The 14374-nt window shown below is 34.4% G+C and overlaps 3 protein-coding genes across 9 annotated transcripts; 1 reads left to right on the top strand and 2 right to left on the bottom strand.

Annotated features, from left to right (window-relative positions):
- Window positions 1–616: 616 nt before the first annotated feature.
- Window positions 617–3240, bottom strand: Ubc10 (ubiquitin conjugating enzyme 10). Its single transcript, XM_011639818.3, has 4 exons — window positions 3081–3240; window positions 2588–2683; window positions 1667–1853; window positions 617–1445 (listed from the first exon to the last, which is right to left on the bottom strand). The coding sequence occupies exons 1-4, from the start codon at window positions 3105–3107 to the stop codon at window positions 1276–1278; spliced, it is 480 nt and encodes a 159-aa protein (XP_011638120.1). The 5' UTR covers window positions 3108–3240; the 3' UTR covers window positions 617–1275.
- Window positions 3241–3261: 21 nt separating this feature from the next.
- On the top strand, window positions 3262–4734 carry PIG-C (phosphatidylinositol glycan anchor biosynthesis class C). Of its 6 annotated transcripts, none has more exons than XM_089078751.1 (2): window positions 3262–3473; window positions 3741–4734. In XM_089078751.1, the coding sequence occupies exon 2, from the start codon at window positions 3773–3775 to the stop codon at window positions 4619–4621; it is 849 nt and encodes a 282-aa protein (XP_088934877.1). In that variant the 5' UTR covers window positions 3262–3473; window positions 3741–3772; the 3' UTR covers window positions 4622–4734. The 6 variants fall into 6 exon arrangements, with proteins under 6 accessions (XP_088934877.1, XP_088934873.1, XP_088934876.1 ...); XM_089078747.1 differs by having other exon boundaries at window positions 3262–3609; XM_089078750.1 differs by having other exon boundaries at window positions 3263–3473; window positions 3725–4734.
- Window positions 4735–4764: 30 nt separating this feature from the next.
- On the bottom strand, window positions 4765–12754 carry Nup205 (nuclear pore complex protein Nup205). Of its 2 annotated transcripts, none has more exons than XM_011639819.3 (10): window positions 12598–12754; window positions 11709–11869; window positions 11112–11528; window positions 10605–10896; window positions 9808–10530; window positions 6465–9734; window positions 6138–6388; window positions 5821–6060; window positions 5536–5737; window positions 4765–5415 (listed from the first exon to the last, which is right to left on the bottom strand). In XM_011639819.3, the coding sequence occupies exons 1-10, from the start codon at window positions 12719–12721 to the stop codon at window positions 5201–5203; spliced, it is 5895 nt and encodes a 1964-aa protein (XP_011638121.3). In that variant the 5' UTR covers window positions 12722–12754; the 3' UTR covers window positions 4765–5200. The 2 variants fall into 2 exon arrangements, with proteins under 2 accessions (XP_011638121.3, XP_088934867.1); XM_089078741.1 differs by lacking the exon at window positions 12598–12754 and adding an exon at window positions 12082–12355.
- Between the last annotated feature and the right edge of the window lie 1620 nt (window positions 12755–14374).

Here is a 14374-nt window from a genome sequence, read left to right as displayed (position 1 = left end):
AAAATATATAACTTAAAATATTTCTTAATCCTATATAAGTGTTTGAAGAACACAGCACACATAGTATAAAGAAGACATTTCACATTCCAACAATTATAGCTTTTGTTAATTTTTTTGCATTATATATTATATATTTATATATATTACGTTATATGTTACATATATTTAATATGTAGAGATTGTAGCATTTTTTTTTACTCACTCTCAAATATATAATCAAGATAAAAAAATATTCATGTAACTTTTACATAATATTAGCCTTTCAGGTCCTTTATGAAAATTGAAAGTTATAGTAATCAAATGAAAAGAAAAATGACTAGAGACTCCTTTTCAATACTTTCGATTATATTTTTCGTTTACTCTTTCTTACTAATTGAATAAAGACATTCGAAAAGAAATTTAATATATTACTTCTTGATTCATATGTTTTTAATTAATCATTAAAAAAATGTATTAGAAATCATTTGAAAATGAATTTGATATCAAATTTTATATTAAAACAAGACAGTTCTGTACAGAATATCAAAATCTTTTTAAAATCCTGTGAAGAAAATTAAATTGCATTGAAATATGAGATTTATTTGGAGCTAAAAATAAAAATTTTTGTCGATCAGTATTTTCGAAGAAAAAAATAAATGTTATATTTATTATTATAAAAAATAGAAAAAAATTACATTACAATTAAAATTGTAATTACCATCTTTTTTGTTTTCACAGTAAAGAAATTGATTGAAAATTGAGAGCAAACATTGTTCCTCTTTTATTATATGTAATCTTAATATTAGTAACAGTTATAAAGCAGTAGCTATAAATTCGAAATGCAATTATAAATTAACATCTTAAACGATTGGAAATAATATGTACTTTAATACATACTGTTACATACGCTGCTACATCGGACAAACATGATGTCTATGCTGAATCGTTTTCATCATCGTGTACATTCCTACAAGATCAAGCTGGAATGTAACGACTTTTCGATGATAAATCAAAGTATAATTGCATATGACTTCAAGTATAAATTGTATACAATATGATACAGTTATTTATCATAATTTACTGTACTCTGAAAAGTTCATCCCACTTCTTATAAACATTACAATTTGCGTATATTCATATCATCGGTGTTAACCAATACTGTACAGAGTCATCTCAACTTGAATCAGTGAGATTTCACGAGGATTAACAGACAGGTATACATTGGCTCGAGTTTAAATTAGCTGACGGGCGGCAGGCATCGTGGTGGTGACGGTAAGTAAAACTAATCACTCGGGGTTATTCGTTAGAAGATGATGATTCCCGCCTCTTCTCGGCATGTTTTTTCGTGAATTCTTCGGCATTTTTTAAAAACTTTTTTCTATCCTTTAGAAATTCCTCAGCTAAATCTGCTCTCAATGGATGTTCAGGCTCAGGGTCATTCACTAATGCTATCAAAGCTTGGATCACTGCAAATATAAATGGCACATATTTAAAATTAAAGATACTCTACTTTTTCATTAAAAAAAATACATTACATTTATTTTAAACCTGAAAATATTAATTTTACAAATTGTTATTAGCACTATATTATTTAACACAGCAATTATACTTAAGTCTTAAAAGCATTTTTATCATTTAAAATATAATAGATTGATAAAATAGATTGAAAAAAAATTGAAATACTGACCTTGGTCCGTTTTTGTAGCAGGTTTCCAATTTTCCGCACTTATAATTGGCAAACATATTTGACCTTTTTCATCTACATTTGGATGATATATCTTCGTTTTGAAATTTATTCTTGGTGGTTTGAAGGGATATTCTGCAGGAAAATTGATTTCAATGCGAAATGCACCTTTGTTATATGGTGGATTGTCCTGTAGAAGAGAAAACTACTCGTTGATACAAATGAGTGATTGATATGTAAAATAACATATATTACCATGGTAATAATACAGAATAATACAGAACACATAATGTTTGAAAAAAAATCATATAGGTATTTAATTACACAAAATAAAATGAAAATAATGTCACAATAAAGCTTGCTCTTAAAAGAAGCAAGAGATAACATTTCTGAACAACATTCTATATTATATACTATATAACAGTTATAATCGACTTGTATACGTAGACATCACACAATCCACAAATAATAACATAATATATTCTTATATGCAACAAACTTATTTTAGTACTTACACATTATTAATCAAGTGGTCTCATTTAAATATATAAATTTTCATATATTTATTTACACAATTTTCTATTATCGCGAAACATAGACATATTAAAAGACAAAAATAGATTAAATCAGTCTTATCAGAAAGTGCTTAATTAAACGATTAACGTGTACATAAATTATTTCAGGTGTATTGTTTAACAATTACATTTTTTTTTCGTTTCTCTTTCAAAAATTTAAGCTTACAACTTGCCTTACCTCGAGCAGGAAATATGTAAAGAAATACTTAAGTATGAGAGAGAGAGAGAGAGAAAGAAAGAGAGAGAGAGAGAGAGAAGAGATAGAGAAATAAGATGAGTCATGACCCGCATTCGTATTTTAGGTTACGTGTCCCCGGAGTATCGACGGCACCGAGGACGGCGAACCTACCGGCAATATCAGGCCCTGCCAGGTGAGAATATTGGACTCGTCTACTTGAATATTTGTGAAGTTCTTCATCGCTGACGCCCTGAGGTCACCGAGTTCCTGGAAAAAGTCATACGCTCAGTGCTAGATCCATGAAGCCGCGAGATCACGTCATCGCGCCAAGTTTTTCGTGTGGACGCGATCGTCCTGGAACGGCAACGAGGCCGTCCGTAGGAGATGCGAGACACATGGATCGGTCCCTGGACACGGAAATAATAACGAGATCCGCGTTGTCCGAGACACCGATGAACGACGCGAGAGACCGCAGATGTCCCACGGTGTCGGCGACGAGGAGGCAGAGGTGCCGACGTACGAACGCTATCACCGCGACGGGCACCGCCGACGGACGTCCGTGCGGAAGCATCCCCGCGTGCGAGTCGATCGCGCGGCGACCTCGCCTCACCGCGGCCCCGTCGTTGTCATATAACTGATGACCACGACGGCTACCTCGAATTACCTTTTGCAGTCTCCTCGTAGCAGCCATTTTGAAAATAAATTCCACTAAAAGCAGCAAAACTTGCCGAGGCCGCCGCTAGTGCGCGTCTACGCGCAACACGGAATCCTCTCCCCTCCTCCCCCCACCAACTCGACAAATTTCCCAGACGCTCGTGTCCCGAAGGATGATAATTCCCCGGTCTCCGAGTGGCCGGCTTCTCTGGTGAGGGAAGAGATGGCGACGTTGCAATATAGTCGGTCATGACTCGCTGTTTGAGTATCCGCTGAAATCGCTCGATAAGAATTACTTACCTACGGTTTCTGACTCACATCGTAGAATGATTATGCACTCGAAATGTGTGGATCGTCTGTCAAAAGAATTTGGATGACTGCTTCGCTTTAAATTTGGATAAAAGTATATTCATTCAAAGTAATATGAGCACTCCTCTGTATAATTAATAATAAAATATATATAAATAATATATCATTTATATTAATGATATATTTTGTATAGCGCCAAATTAATATCTCAGTTTTTCATGAAAAGATCAGTAAGCAGATATTTCACATATAATTGTCATTTTCAAGTTAATGCCAGAATAATGAAAGAATATACGATAATCTCAGATGAATAGATGGTTTACAAACTTGTTTGAAATTTTACAGAAACGAAAATTTTTAGATTCTAAAGTGGCATGTTCGAGTCAGCACGAGATGAAGTTCAATATAAAAAAAATACAAAAAAATAACAGAAATAAGTGGCAGAAAAATTTATACGAGAACTACGGATTGCCGGACAACTATACGGACAGTTCCTTTTTGGAGCAACTGCGTAAAAATATAAAACCAAACAATGTGACATTGATAGAAGCACTAAACTTGGGTGCCAGCATATCCACGAGATTAAGTGTTGTTGTACTTTTTATTATAATATTTATCTGGCTGAACAACGAATGGACTACACCAAATGTTATTGTGATATCAGGCAGTATATTGACTATTCTTGGATATTTTGTATATAACAAAAAAGTACCGGATCGACCTGTGAAACTAACAAAGGATTTGCGAACAGTATTAATATTTCTCACATTTGGTTACATATTGTCACCCATTTTAAAGACTTTGACAGAAACAATTAGTACTGATACAATTTATGCCATGACAATATCAATGTTCCTAACCCATCTGGTATTTAGCAAATATGGATCATCACAGATCTTCCTATCAGATTCTTTATCTATAACTTCTTCAATTTTTGGCTCGCTAATGTTGGCTTCCAGATTAGCATCCCCATTACATGCCTTTTCGCTTCTAACAGTTTCAGTTCAATGTTTTGTATTGTTACCTTATTTGCTGTTGCAAATAAATAATAAAATTATCATATCTGCCATTCTGACTATTAGTACCATATATTTACTTTTATTTATTTCACAAACATTCTCCTACGTCTTTATTATAGCTATAATATTCATCCACTTTGTCTGTCCACTTTGGTATATCAAGTGCCAAAAATATAAGGATAATATTTATGGTCCTTGGGATGAAGCAGTAATTGCTTCTTAAAAAAAATAAAATTAGATATATGTAATTATAAATTTGTACATTTAAGTGTATGTATATGTATATATATATATATATATATATATATATATATATATATATATATAATATATATATATAACAAATACATAATCCAAAACTATATATTTATACTCCTTATAATACAATCTTTTATATTTATCACAATCTTTATGTAACAGTATTATTCATATTAGCCATATAATAAATAATGATTATACAAAAATACGTTTTATTGTATGATACACATGTCAGGTAGAAAAAGAAAACATGTGGAAAAATGTTAATATAAATCTATTAACGTATTTTGCAAGAGATGCAAAAAGAAAATAACTTACAGTTAGAAATAGTTGTTTACTTGATTTAATATAAATATATCAAAATCGACTGTATGTATGAATTTCGAATAAATTTAATTTCACCGACTTTGTTATATTTTTTTATCTAGCATAGTAAACATAGTCGTATTTGGTACAACAAAACGGTGATTAATGATAAATAGAGCATACAAAACGAAATAAAAAATATGCAATTGAAATTATATGTAAATACGTTAATTTTTCATTATTTTATAATTATAAATTGTAACAACCTTTTTATCCGTCTTATTAGAGCTTCGATGAAGCTATGATCTACTGTAGTATGTTCATTATGCGTATCTAACAATTGTGCAATAAATGTGTCATTAAATGTAGAAACCAGTCCTTGTTTTAGTTCCATTAAGGTTTCTGATGAAACCTTCCATTCGATCATACTTTCATCAACGCCGCCTGAAGATACTGTGCAAACATATGAATCAACATATTACGATCAACAAAGTAAATGTGTAAAAACATAAGATAAAATATATATTTTCTATTAATAAAAATTAATAAGATGGAATTAGATATTTTACTAACCATGTATTCTTTGAGTTTGCCGTGATATAACTTGCATAGTATAAAAATCTAAATGACTCCAAAGAATGTATAAAGCGTGCTCTATTATAAGAGAGCAATATTTTATGCTTTGTCGTTTATCTTTTATCCAACGATTTAATCTTTGTTCGACAAGCATTCGTTGTTTTCCTATATCGAGTTCCGCCTCATTTTCAAACATGTACTGTCAATAAAATCATATTAAATTTTTAATATATATGTATATGAAAATAATAAATTCAACTGAAAAATTTAAATAGCATTTACCTTCTTTAATTCCGCTGTACTCATGTCGGTTACCATTTGCGCTTTCTTTATTAGAGAGTCAATATGTGGTAATTCAGTGTGTAGTAGATTTGTCACGGAAACCAATTGTTCAACGATTGTACCTAAACATATTTCACCAGAAGCATCTTTCACTTTATCTTGTCTTCTTCCAGGCTTCGGTGTCAAATGAGGATCAAATAGTACATTTCGTATTTTCTGATCCATACGACTGTGTTGCATCTGAAAAAAATCAAGATTTGTAGCAAGATATCACATTGTATATAGATATATTTATAATCATAATTTGTGGACATTACTTGATTACGTGTATACAACATAACATTGGCGACTATCTGTATACACGAAATATATTGCTGATTCGCATCAGCCTGCTGGTAATTATGATTTATCGGGATCGAATGTAATTGAAATTTGTGCAATAATGACAGCATTAGTTTTTGTAACCGATACAGATGCGCTCGTAATTCTCTCATTCCAGTACTGCTTTCTATTTTGTAATCATCTATGTCTATCTTCGCCAGTTCTTCATCCACAAGTTTGTACATGTCTGAAAAGTGATTATATTTATGAGAGTGTAATTATAATATTAGCCGAATTTTTATTTAATTCTATAATATACAAACCTATATTAGCGGATCTGGATATTACGCCGGTGAGGCATGCAATTTCCTTCAAGAAGAGCACATTGGCGTGTGAGAACGCGTTTCTTAAAGCCATTTCTACAGTGTCTCTGTGGCTTTGTAGAAATCCACAGACTTGTACGGCGCACGATTGATTTTCTGTTCCTAGCGTGGTGAATAAAGCGTCGCAGAGATATAAAGCTGGCAAGAAAATTTGCTGATAGCGTTGCCCGACTGACGGTATGAATGAGTAGTCGCCGCCTTCGAAACCTATGTGTACATCGGGATGTTGATCGAACATGCACATACTGGACATGCAGGACAAGATTTTGTTTTCCAGCAGACTCTCTGCACCTAATCTTGTTGACGCCATCCTACAGAAGATCGCCATTTTTGCCTCGTACAAGTACAAAGGACGCAATGTTTGCGGTTCTGGTTGTAATATGCAACGCAACAAACTATCCGATTCCAATAAACTATCTATCATATGCTTCAAGTAGCCTCTGCTCGCTAAATAGATCATCCACGCGTTATCGTAATCCAGTTCTAAAATTTTGTCAAGGCAGGACAATGCGAGCATCTTGCATACATCATGTCCACCCGAGCAATTGTGACACAAAATATCCATCAACTGGTTTCCAAAACTGTTGATGACTTGAATCGTTGCGTAACGATGCGAACGTTCTTGCACGGGCATAAGCTTGTTCAACGAATTGTCCAATTGACTGATGTACATAGAGTCGATTGCGCCTACATGCTCGGATTTCTCCAAGCCGACGATACTCAGGAAGTTTAACAAGGCCGCGTAAAGATGCGTCACGACTTTCTGCGAAGATGCTCCGGCATTTATGATCCATTGTAAAATATGGCTAAGAATAATTTTCATCATTGTCGTATTTGACGGTGACGATGGTAATAATTCATTGTCCGATTGAATCATGAAGCTGTTTCGCAAGTTCACCAGTAACATTAAGACTGTGCCGGACACCAATGTCTTAATTTCACTCAAAGCTTCGCAGGATGTCATCTTCTGTAGCAGGTCGTGCGACAAATTCAGCAGAAGATTTTGTCGTTGAGCTACCGGTAACTGTTGATTTGTCGCGACAGAGAAAAGTATTTCCGTAGTTTGGCACCAGCCCTCCACGAATTTAACAGTCGCATATGATAGAACCTTGGTCTGATTCTTCTTCAGTGCATGCGCGAGTATAGACTTCACTTCCTGCTGCATGAGTTTGCGTTGAGTGGCAGTAGCACTGCTCTGTGTAACCGTCAATTCCTCGGTGATGAGAGAATGCAGTTTCCTGATATCAATGAGCCACGGGCCACCCATTAATGCGACAGGAGTGCTGCATTTACCTAATACCATTTCAATTTGTGATGGATCGAAGAATTCCCACGACTTCGTGGGTTCCAAATACAACTGAAAATCAATGTAATGCAAAAGATCCATCAGAAGCTTTTGGGAAGGTACGATTTGGTCCTTGTCTTGATTAAAACTCCCCACCAATCGTTGAATTAAAGAAGTCTGCAGACTACCACCGGCGACTCGCAACTCGATAGCCGCTATTTTCAATAGCCAAGACATGCAACCGAGCTCAGTGGACCTATTTGGGCCCTGAAACGGTAATTTCGAGAGATGTCTCTGCACGAAGTCCTGATTACTCGTAGTACGTAAAAATCTAAGAACGGGTGCTGATGTTTTGCTGTTAGCCGTTAATGTATGGAGATAGCAGTAACAGGCTTCAGTTATTTTGTCGCGTCCGCGTTCGAGAGATTGCTCCAATATGCCCAAGATGGAGTGCAGACAAGTACGTGGAAATCCGAGGATTCCTGGTTGCTGGATGATGGTTTTCCTAATGTCTTTAGTTATTTCAAAGCCAAGTAAGTAATGTGCAAGATTGGGCGCAGGCCGCGTGATACTGTGCATCATCAGTAGTAAAATTCTTTCTTTGCAATTTCCAATCGGAATTTTACTACTGATACTCTGTTCGTCCACTCTTAGTTCGTCGTCATCCTCCGAAATATTATCCGCGTCTAGGCACTCGACAAAGCCATGTCTGATATTCGTCGCTAAAGTAGGAGTTTCCGTGAACGTCGACAATAATTCCGAGTCTGCTCCAGGCTCGTTAGTGACGCCGTGGATAACGCCAACTGCTACGAAGGCTTGTTTCGGTAGCCACGAATTGTACTGGATATATTTAGCAATATTAATCATGTGATCCGGTTTGCCGGTACGAGGATTTATACCGAGCAACAGTCGCGACAATCCAGTCATAATTTTGTTCCCGGACGGTATGGAAGACAACTGTGTCATATAATTATTCTGCATCTTCAAGCCACGCTCCAATATTTCCAAACAATAGAGGCTGCAACTTTCGAGATATTTTTTGCCTGGAAAACTGTCGTAGGTATCGAAGTGATGACAACCTTCGTCCATAATATATAATATTACGTGTAGTAGTTCAGAATTAGTGTGCAATTGCGTCATTATATGATATCCTGGAGCCGAATTGATTGAAGTAGATTCACCGCCTTGCAACTCAACTTTACAGCCCACGAAATCTTCGGCGATCGGTTCGTACTGTTTTATTAATTTCGAAAATATTTTCAAACAGGCTTCCGCCACCTCCCATTTTTCAGCGGGATTTTTGTACGAACGAGTATGAAATCTCAGGAAAACAGTATTGATAATAAAATGTAAATATGGATCGAATCCTGGATTTCGTTGACCTACACCCAACAGACGTGGTATTGGGAAAACGGTAAGAACATCTAATAGCTCTAACATAGCGCGCGTTAACGGATATTCCTCATTCCGGGATTCGATCTCTTCTAATTCTGTTTGTACGCCTCTTGGTTGATAACTGCTTGTTGTCGGTATAGTGGACAGAAACTGAGCAGCCTCCAAACTTTGCCAAACGGTGGAAGAACTCTCCGGTGATCTGGCCAATGCCGCGAGAGTCCTTACTAGCACACCTTTCAATGGTATCGGCATCGCACAGCTCACCAAGCCGATCAAAGACTGCAAGACTTTCCAACTTGGATGATCGCATATCGCAACTCTTGACATTTCATCATTTTTGGCTATTACTTGAACAACTAACAATACTGCCTCGAGGCCTTTAACTTCCTGAGGCATAATTCCCTTCGGGTGACATCTTTGTCTGTATACTGTATCCTGACTAGGAGGTAATTCCTGTCTTAAATTATAATAGTATCGATTTAAAGAATTGAAGAAATGATCCCATGAAATAGTTGCTGAACCAGATGATCCTACACAACAGATACATACATGTAACTTCAAAAAATAATAAGTAACATAAATAAACCTCTTGTTTACACTTACCGTTAGGTTTAAAAAAATTGAATGCATATCTTGCAGATTGCGACGATGAGGCGAGGGATGCTATCATTTTCATATACGAAACAAATAAACCCGCCGGTAATATTTCTCCAGCAAGTCGTATAAATTTAAATAAAGCAACTTGCCTAGAAGGCAAGCGACTTGTATACGCAGGTGCTGATACATGAGTCGTATCGGTATGATAACACCAATAATCCATAGCTAAATTTAATTTCAATTGATCTTCCTTATACAGTTCAGCTACCATCAACATTAAATATTCAAAATGATTATCTAAATTCATTGGAGGTTCGATTCCTTCCTGCTGGAATGCTTGAATTAAGCGCATGGATTCATCAGCACGACTGCGTAATTCTTTGATTTTAACGGGCATCAGTAATATAAAATCAGAAATCAACGTGTGAAAATAGCGAATATAAAATTCCTCTTGATGGATACAATTACTTTTGAATAAAACATCGGCCATAAAATGAAAAGCTTTGTTAGCCAGAGCAGCTTCTATAAGTATCTCATCTTCCGTGGTAATGTTCTGAGATTGAAATTGAGTAGTGGTTGTTTTGATGGTAATCAGAGCTATCGCCAAAGCAAATTGTATTACTCCTCGCAATCCAGCGCTTTCCCAATTTATGTTAGTAGATATTAATTTTTGACTTAGCTCTTCCAATGCTTCTCTCTCTGCTATTAACGGCATTGAATTAATTAATTCTAAAAAAATAAGATTATAATATAAATCTCATATTGATAGATGTAACATTAAATTTGAATGAAATATACTGTACCTTCGCCATTTTCACGGCTATGTAAGAAACTAAAATTAAAGGCATTTAAAACGGCCATAATGAGTGCAAGTGTAACTTTGTCAGGTCCTCCTTCACCTGCTTCAGATTCTACTTGCCGAGTTTGCAATATAGATAATAAACGAAACAGAATTATATTTGGTAGAGATGATTGAGCAGACCATAAGTATAAAATATCAGCTAAATCTTGCCGTGTGTCATTGTAAAGTTTCATAACCATCTGATGATGTTTTGCTCCTCCTAATGCTCTATTTTGTTGCAGCAAATCTTGTTCCTAGTTAAAATTATTTTAAAAGAATTTAATGTATTTTAATACTCCAAATATTTAATGTATTATAAAAAGACTAAAATATTATTAGTTAATTTCTTAAACCAATATGTTTGTACATTTTATAATTAGAAGAATTTTATAGTTAGAAGAAATATCTCTTATACAAAATTTTTATATATAAAACTTTTATTTCCATTACTCTTTTTTTAATAGCATACCTTAATAGGATCCATTTCTTCTAACAAAGATAAAATCCTATTCAGTAGACCATCCTCTTGCAATTTATTTGTGTAATCTGTAATATATCTTGTGAGAGCGACTGGCGCATCCACTGCCCAACTGTGACCAATTCGACTGTGTACCAAAGTCCTTAATACTGATGTCAATGCTTTTCTTCCATCATAATATAAAAGAACAGCTGTTAAACCACGCTTTAATCCAGGATGATGTGACATCTGAAGTTGAGCCGTACAGAGAAGATCTAATGCCATGAATTCATTCAAATCATACATATCCGATATGATAAGAGTTTCATCCACCAATTCTTTTGATAATATTTGATGACCCAAACCAGGCAGTGTAATACCATCTGTGACTCCTTTCTTAATTTCCTCACGACTTTTCATATTCTTTGGCTGATAAAAATATAATACTTATAATAAAACACACCTGTGACTGAAGCTGTATTTAACATATTGTAATATTAATATATATTATACATATACATCTTTGTAAAATTTTTAAATATATGTTATTTTAATATTGACATTTTGTTACATTCATCTAATGATAAAAATATAAAAAAAATCAATTACCGGATTTTTTAATATAGTAAGAAAATTCTGTCTGTGATTTCGCAAAGCCTCTGTGAATTCATGATACTGTGGATCTTGAACATCAGGAACTGATATTATATATTTTTCCACAAGATTCTGCAGTTCCTTATATGGTGTCCACATGTCTTCTGTTGCTCTGTCTAATATATAGAGAAAATATTCTTTTATATATTTGTATGAAATGTACTTTATTTAAATTTAAGCTTAGGGAAACATGTAATATCGTTTTGGTTAATAAAAGAATTTTTTAATTCTTGAATTGGAATTGGAGTTCGCGATATCAGATTTCAACAAGTTAAAGATTCGTTTTAAGACTCAAAGAGTTACATTTATGGCCTGAAACAATATTTACTTTTTTTGTTTTGTTTCATTTTGCCTCTTTCGGATGAAAGATTATTGTGTCTTGTAATACGATTCTGTAACTCTTAACGACAGTGTTGTTACGTTGTCGTAACGCACGTATAATATATGGGGAAAAAGGCTGTGCAATGACAATATAACGATAACGATAACGATACTGTCGTTAAGAATTATAGAATCGCGCTACTGGGGTTATGTGACATCGATCCTCTATCTCCCTTTGAAATTATCTATATTTATATTATCTTGCCTACTCTTAATAAAGTTAAAAATCCAACATTATCCAGTCCTTATTCCTAATTGTTCTAGTGATATCAAAAGATTTACTTTAGAGTCTGAGAAGTTAAGCTTGTTTTGTGATGAAAGATTCGTATGCAGTTGGATGCTGTTAGTTTTTTAATTCATCGATTAATAAATCGTATTATGCGCAAATGCAACTTTGCTCTATAAAAACAGCATTCGCACATTATGCGGTCAATCAATCGATGAATTAAAAAAATCATCTTACCTTCGGACATTTTTTTACACGAGCGCGCTGTAAGCCGGGAGATTTGCAAAGCGTGATGTACAATGAGCAGAGCATGTTGCGGTTGAGCGTCACGTATTACATGTCCGCTAGACTGGCGTCCCATGGCGCGGAAATCTACAGCATAACGCGCAACCAATCATAGTGAAAGAACGAAAAGAATGGAGGAGTTTTCTGTTGGTTCTTTCGCTATGATTGGTTCGTGCATTTGGTTCCGCTGTGGATTTCCGCGCCATGGCCGCCAGCTTTATGGCTGGTTGCATACAGGACGCGGTAAAGCGGCTATGCGACAACGCGGCAACGTGATAGTCAATCACCATCTTGTTTTCTGATATGTAACAAAGGTTGGATTCCGTAAAGCGCATATGCGCGCATTTTGTTATTATAATATACGTGACATGAACTATAGATAAATGCACGCATATGCGCTTTTCGGAATCCAGCTGAAGTTATATATTAGAAAACAAGACAGTGATTGGCTATCGCATCGCCTCGTAGTCACCTTGTCGCATTGCCGCGTCCCTGCAATCAATCTCAGAGTGCTGTCCCATGAACACGAAGAATGGAATAGTGTAATTAAATGTAATAATTTTATATATATATATATATATATAAAATTACATTTAATTACACATATTATATATATATATATATATATATATATATATATGTGTATATATATAATACATAAATACCGATCAGTGTCAGTATCGGTTGATCTGGCGAGAAGAAATCATGGCTTTTTTTTTCTTTTTGAATTCGAGCATCGAGCTTTTATAAGGCATTTGTGTCCACGATGCTAGAAATCGGTTAGATGGTTATCTTAGATGGAAAAAGAATTGACCAATCACATTGGTTAATTAGCCGAATTATTTAAACGCAATAGATGAATTCTCTTTTCATCCGAGATCTTGGATCGATTTCTAGCATCATGGATATAAGGCATATCAAAGACGGGACAGTGTTCTCGTTTAACTTTAATATTAAATATGCGTTTATATTTCTTATAATTTTGCAATGAGAAAAAATACTTAAAAAAATATTATGTATATTCATAAATTTCAAATGCAAAGTTGGCAAATGTGAGAAACTCCGTATAGTTTTTCCCATCTAACCCCCACATAGTTTTTCCCATCTACTTTCTACATAGTTCTTCCCATCTAGCCCTCACATAGTTTTTCTTATCTTATTCCCACATAGTTTTTCCCATATAGCCCCCACCTAGTTTTTCCCATTTAGCCCCCCCACATAGTTTTTCCCATATAGGCTCCCATCTAGTTTTTTCCATCTAGCCCCTATATAGTTTTTCCATTTCATTTCTTTGGTAATTTTTATTGGCATAAACTCTAAATTGTTATAAATAAAATATTAATTTTTTAAATATAAATTATAAATTATTATTAAGTAAAATTATATTAAATATTGCTTGAAAATTATAAAAGAGAGAATTCGTATGTTTGTAAAGTACTTTTTCATATCGCTCGTTTTTAGCAACAAAATATTCATGTGATCAAAAGTGACCATTCAAATTTTATTATTCTGCGTCAACTTGATCATGTGACCTATCTTATCGCTTAAAAGGATCGATGAATGACACATGAAAAGGTATTTTAAGGGTTGGCAGGAGTGACGGGTTAACTTTGACTTGATTTAAAATGATTATCTACTCCTTATTTACAGTGTAGATATATTTGTACTCAATTATATTTTGTCTTATAGAAACGATGTTTCGTCATGAAACTTTGTTAAGATAATTTCT

This window comes from Pogonomyrmex barbatus, unplaced genomic scaffold, assembly GCF_055798465.1.
Source record: "Pogonomyrmex barbatus isolate J1 unplaced genomic scaffold, ASM5579846v1 scaffold3, whole genome shotgun sequence".
Lineage (NCBI taxonomy): Eukaryota > Metazoa > Arthropoda > Insecta > Hymenoptera > Formicidae > Pogonomyrmex > Pogonomyrmex barbatus.
The sequence above is the reverse complement of the archived record's forward strand: the minus strand, read 5'-3'. Positions and strand labels throughout refer to the sequence as shown.

Coding starts and splice junctions, on each gene's coding strand:
- Ubc10 (XM_011639818.3), bottom strand. CDS start 3,107: ATGGCTGCTACGAGGAGACTGCAAAAG. Junction 2,684..3,080: donor CTACGAGGAGACTGCAAAAG/GTAATTCGAGGT, acceptor GACTTTTTCCAG/GAACTCGGTGACCTCAGGGC. Junction 1,854..2,587: donor GGCAGGGCCTGATATTGCCG/GTAGGTTCGCCG, acceptor TCTCTTCTACAG/GACAATCCACCATATAACAA.
- Nup205 (XM_011639819.3), bottom strand. CDS start 12,721: ATGGGACGCCAGTCTAGCGGACATGTAATACGTGACGCTCAACCGCAA. Junction 6,061..6,137: donor TGTTGTATACACGTAATCAA/GTAATGTCCACA, acceptor GATTTTTTTCAG/ATGCAACACAGTCGTATGGA. Junction 5,738..5,820: donor GTACAGCGGAATTAAAGAAG/GTAAATGCTATT, acceptor TTTTATTGACAG/TACATGTTTGAAAATGAGGC.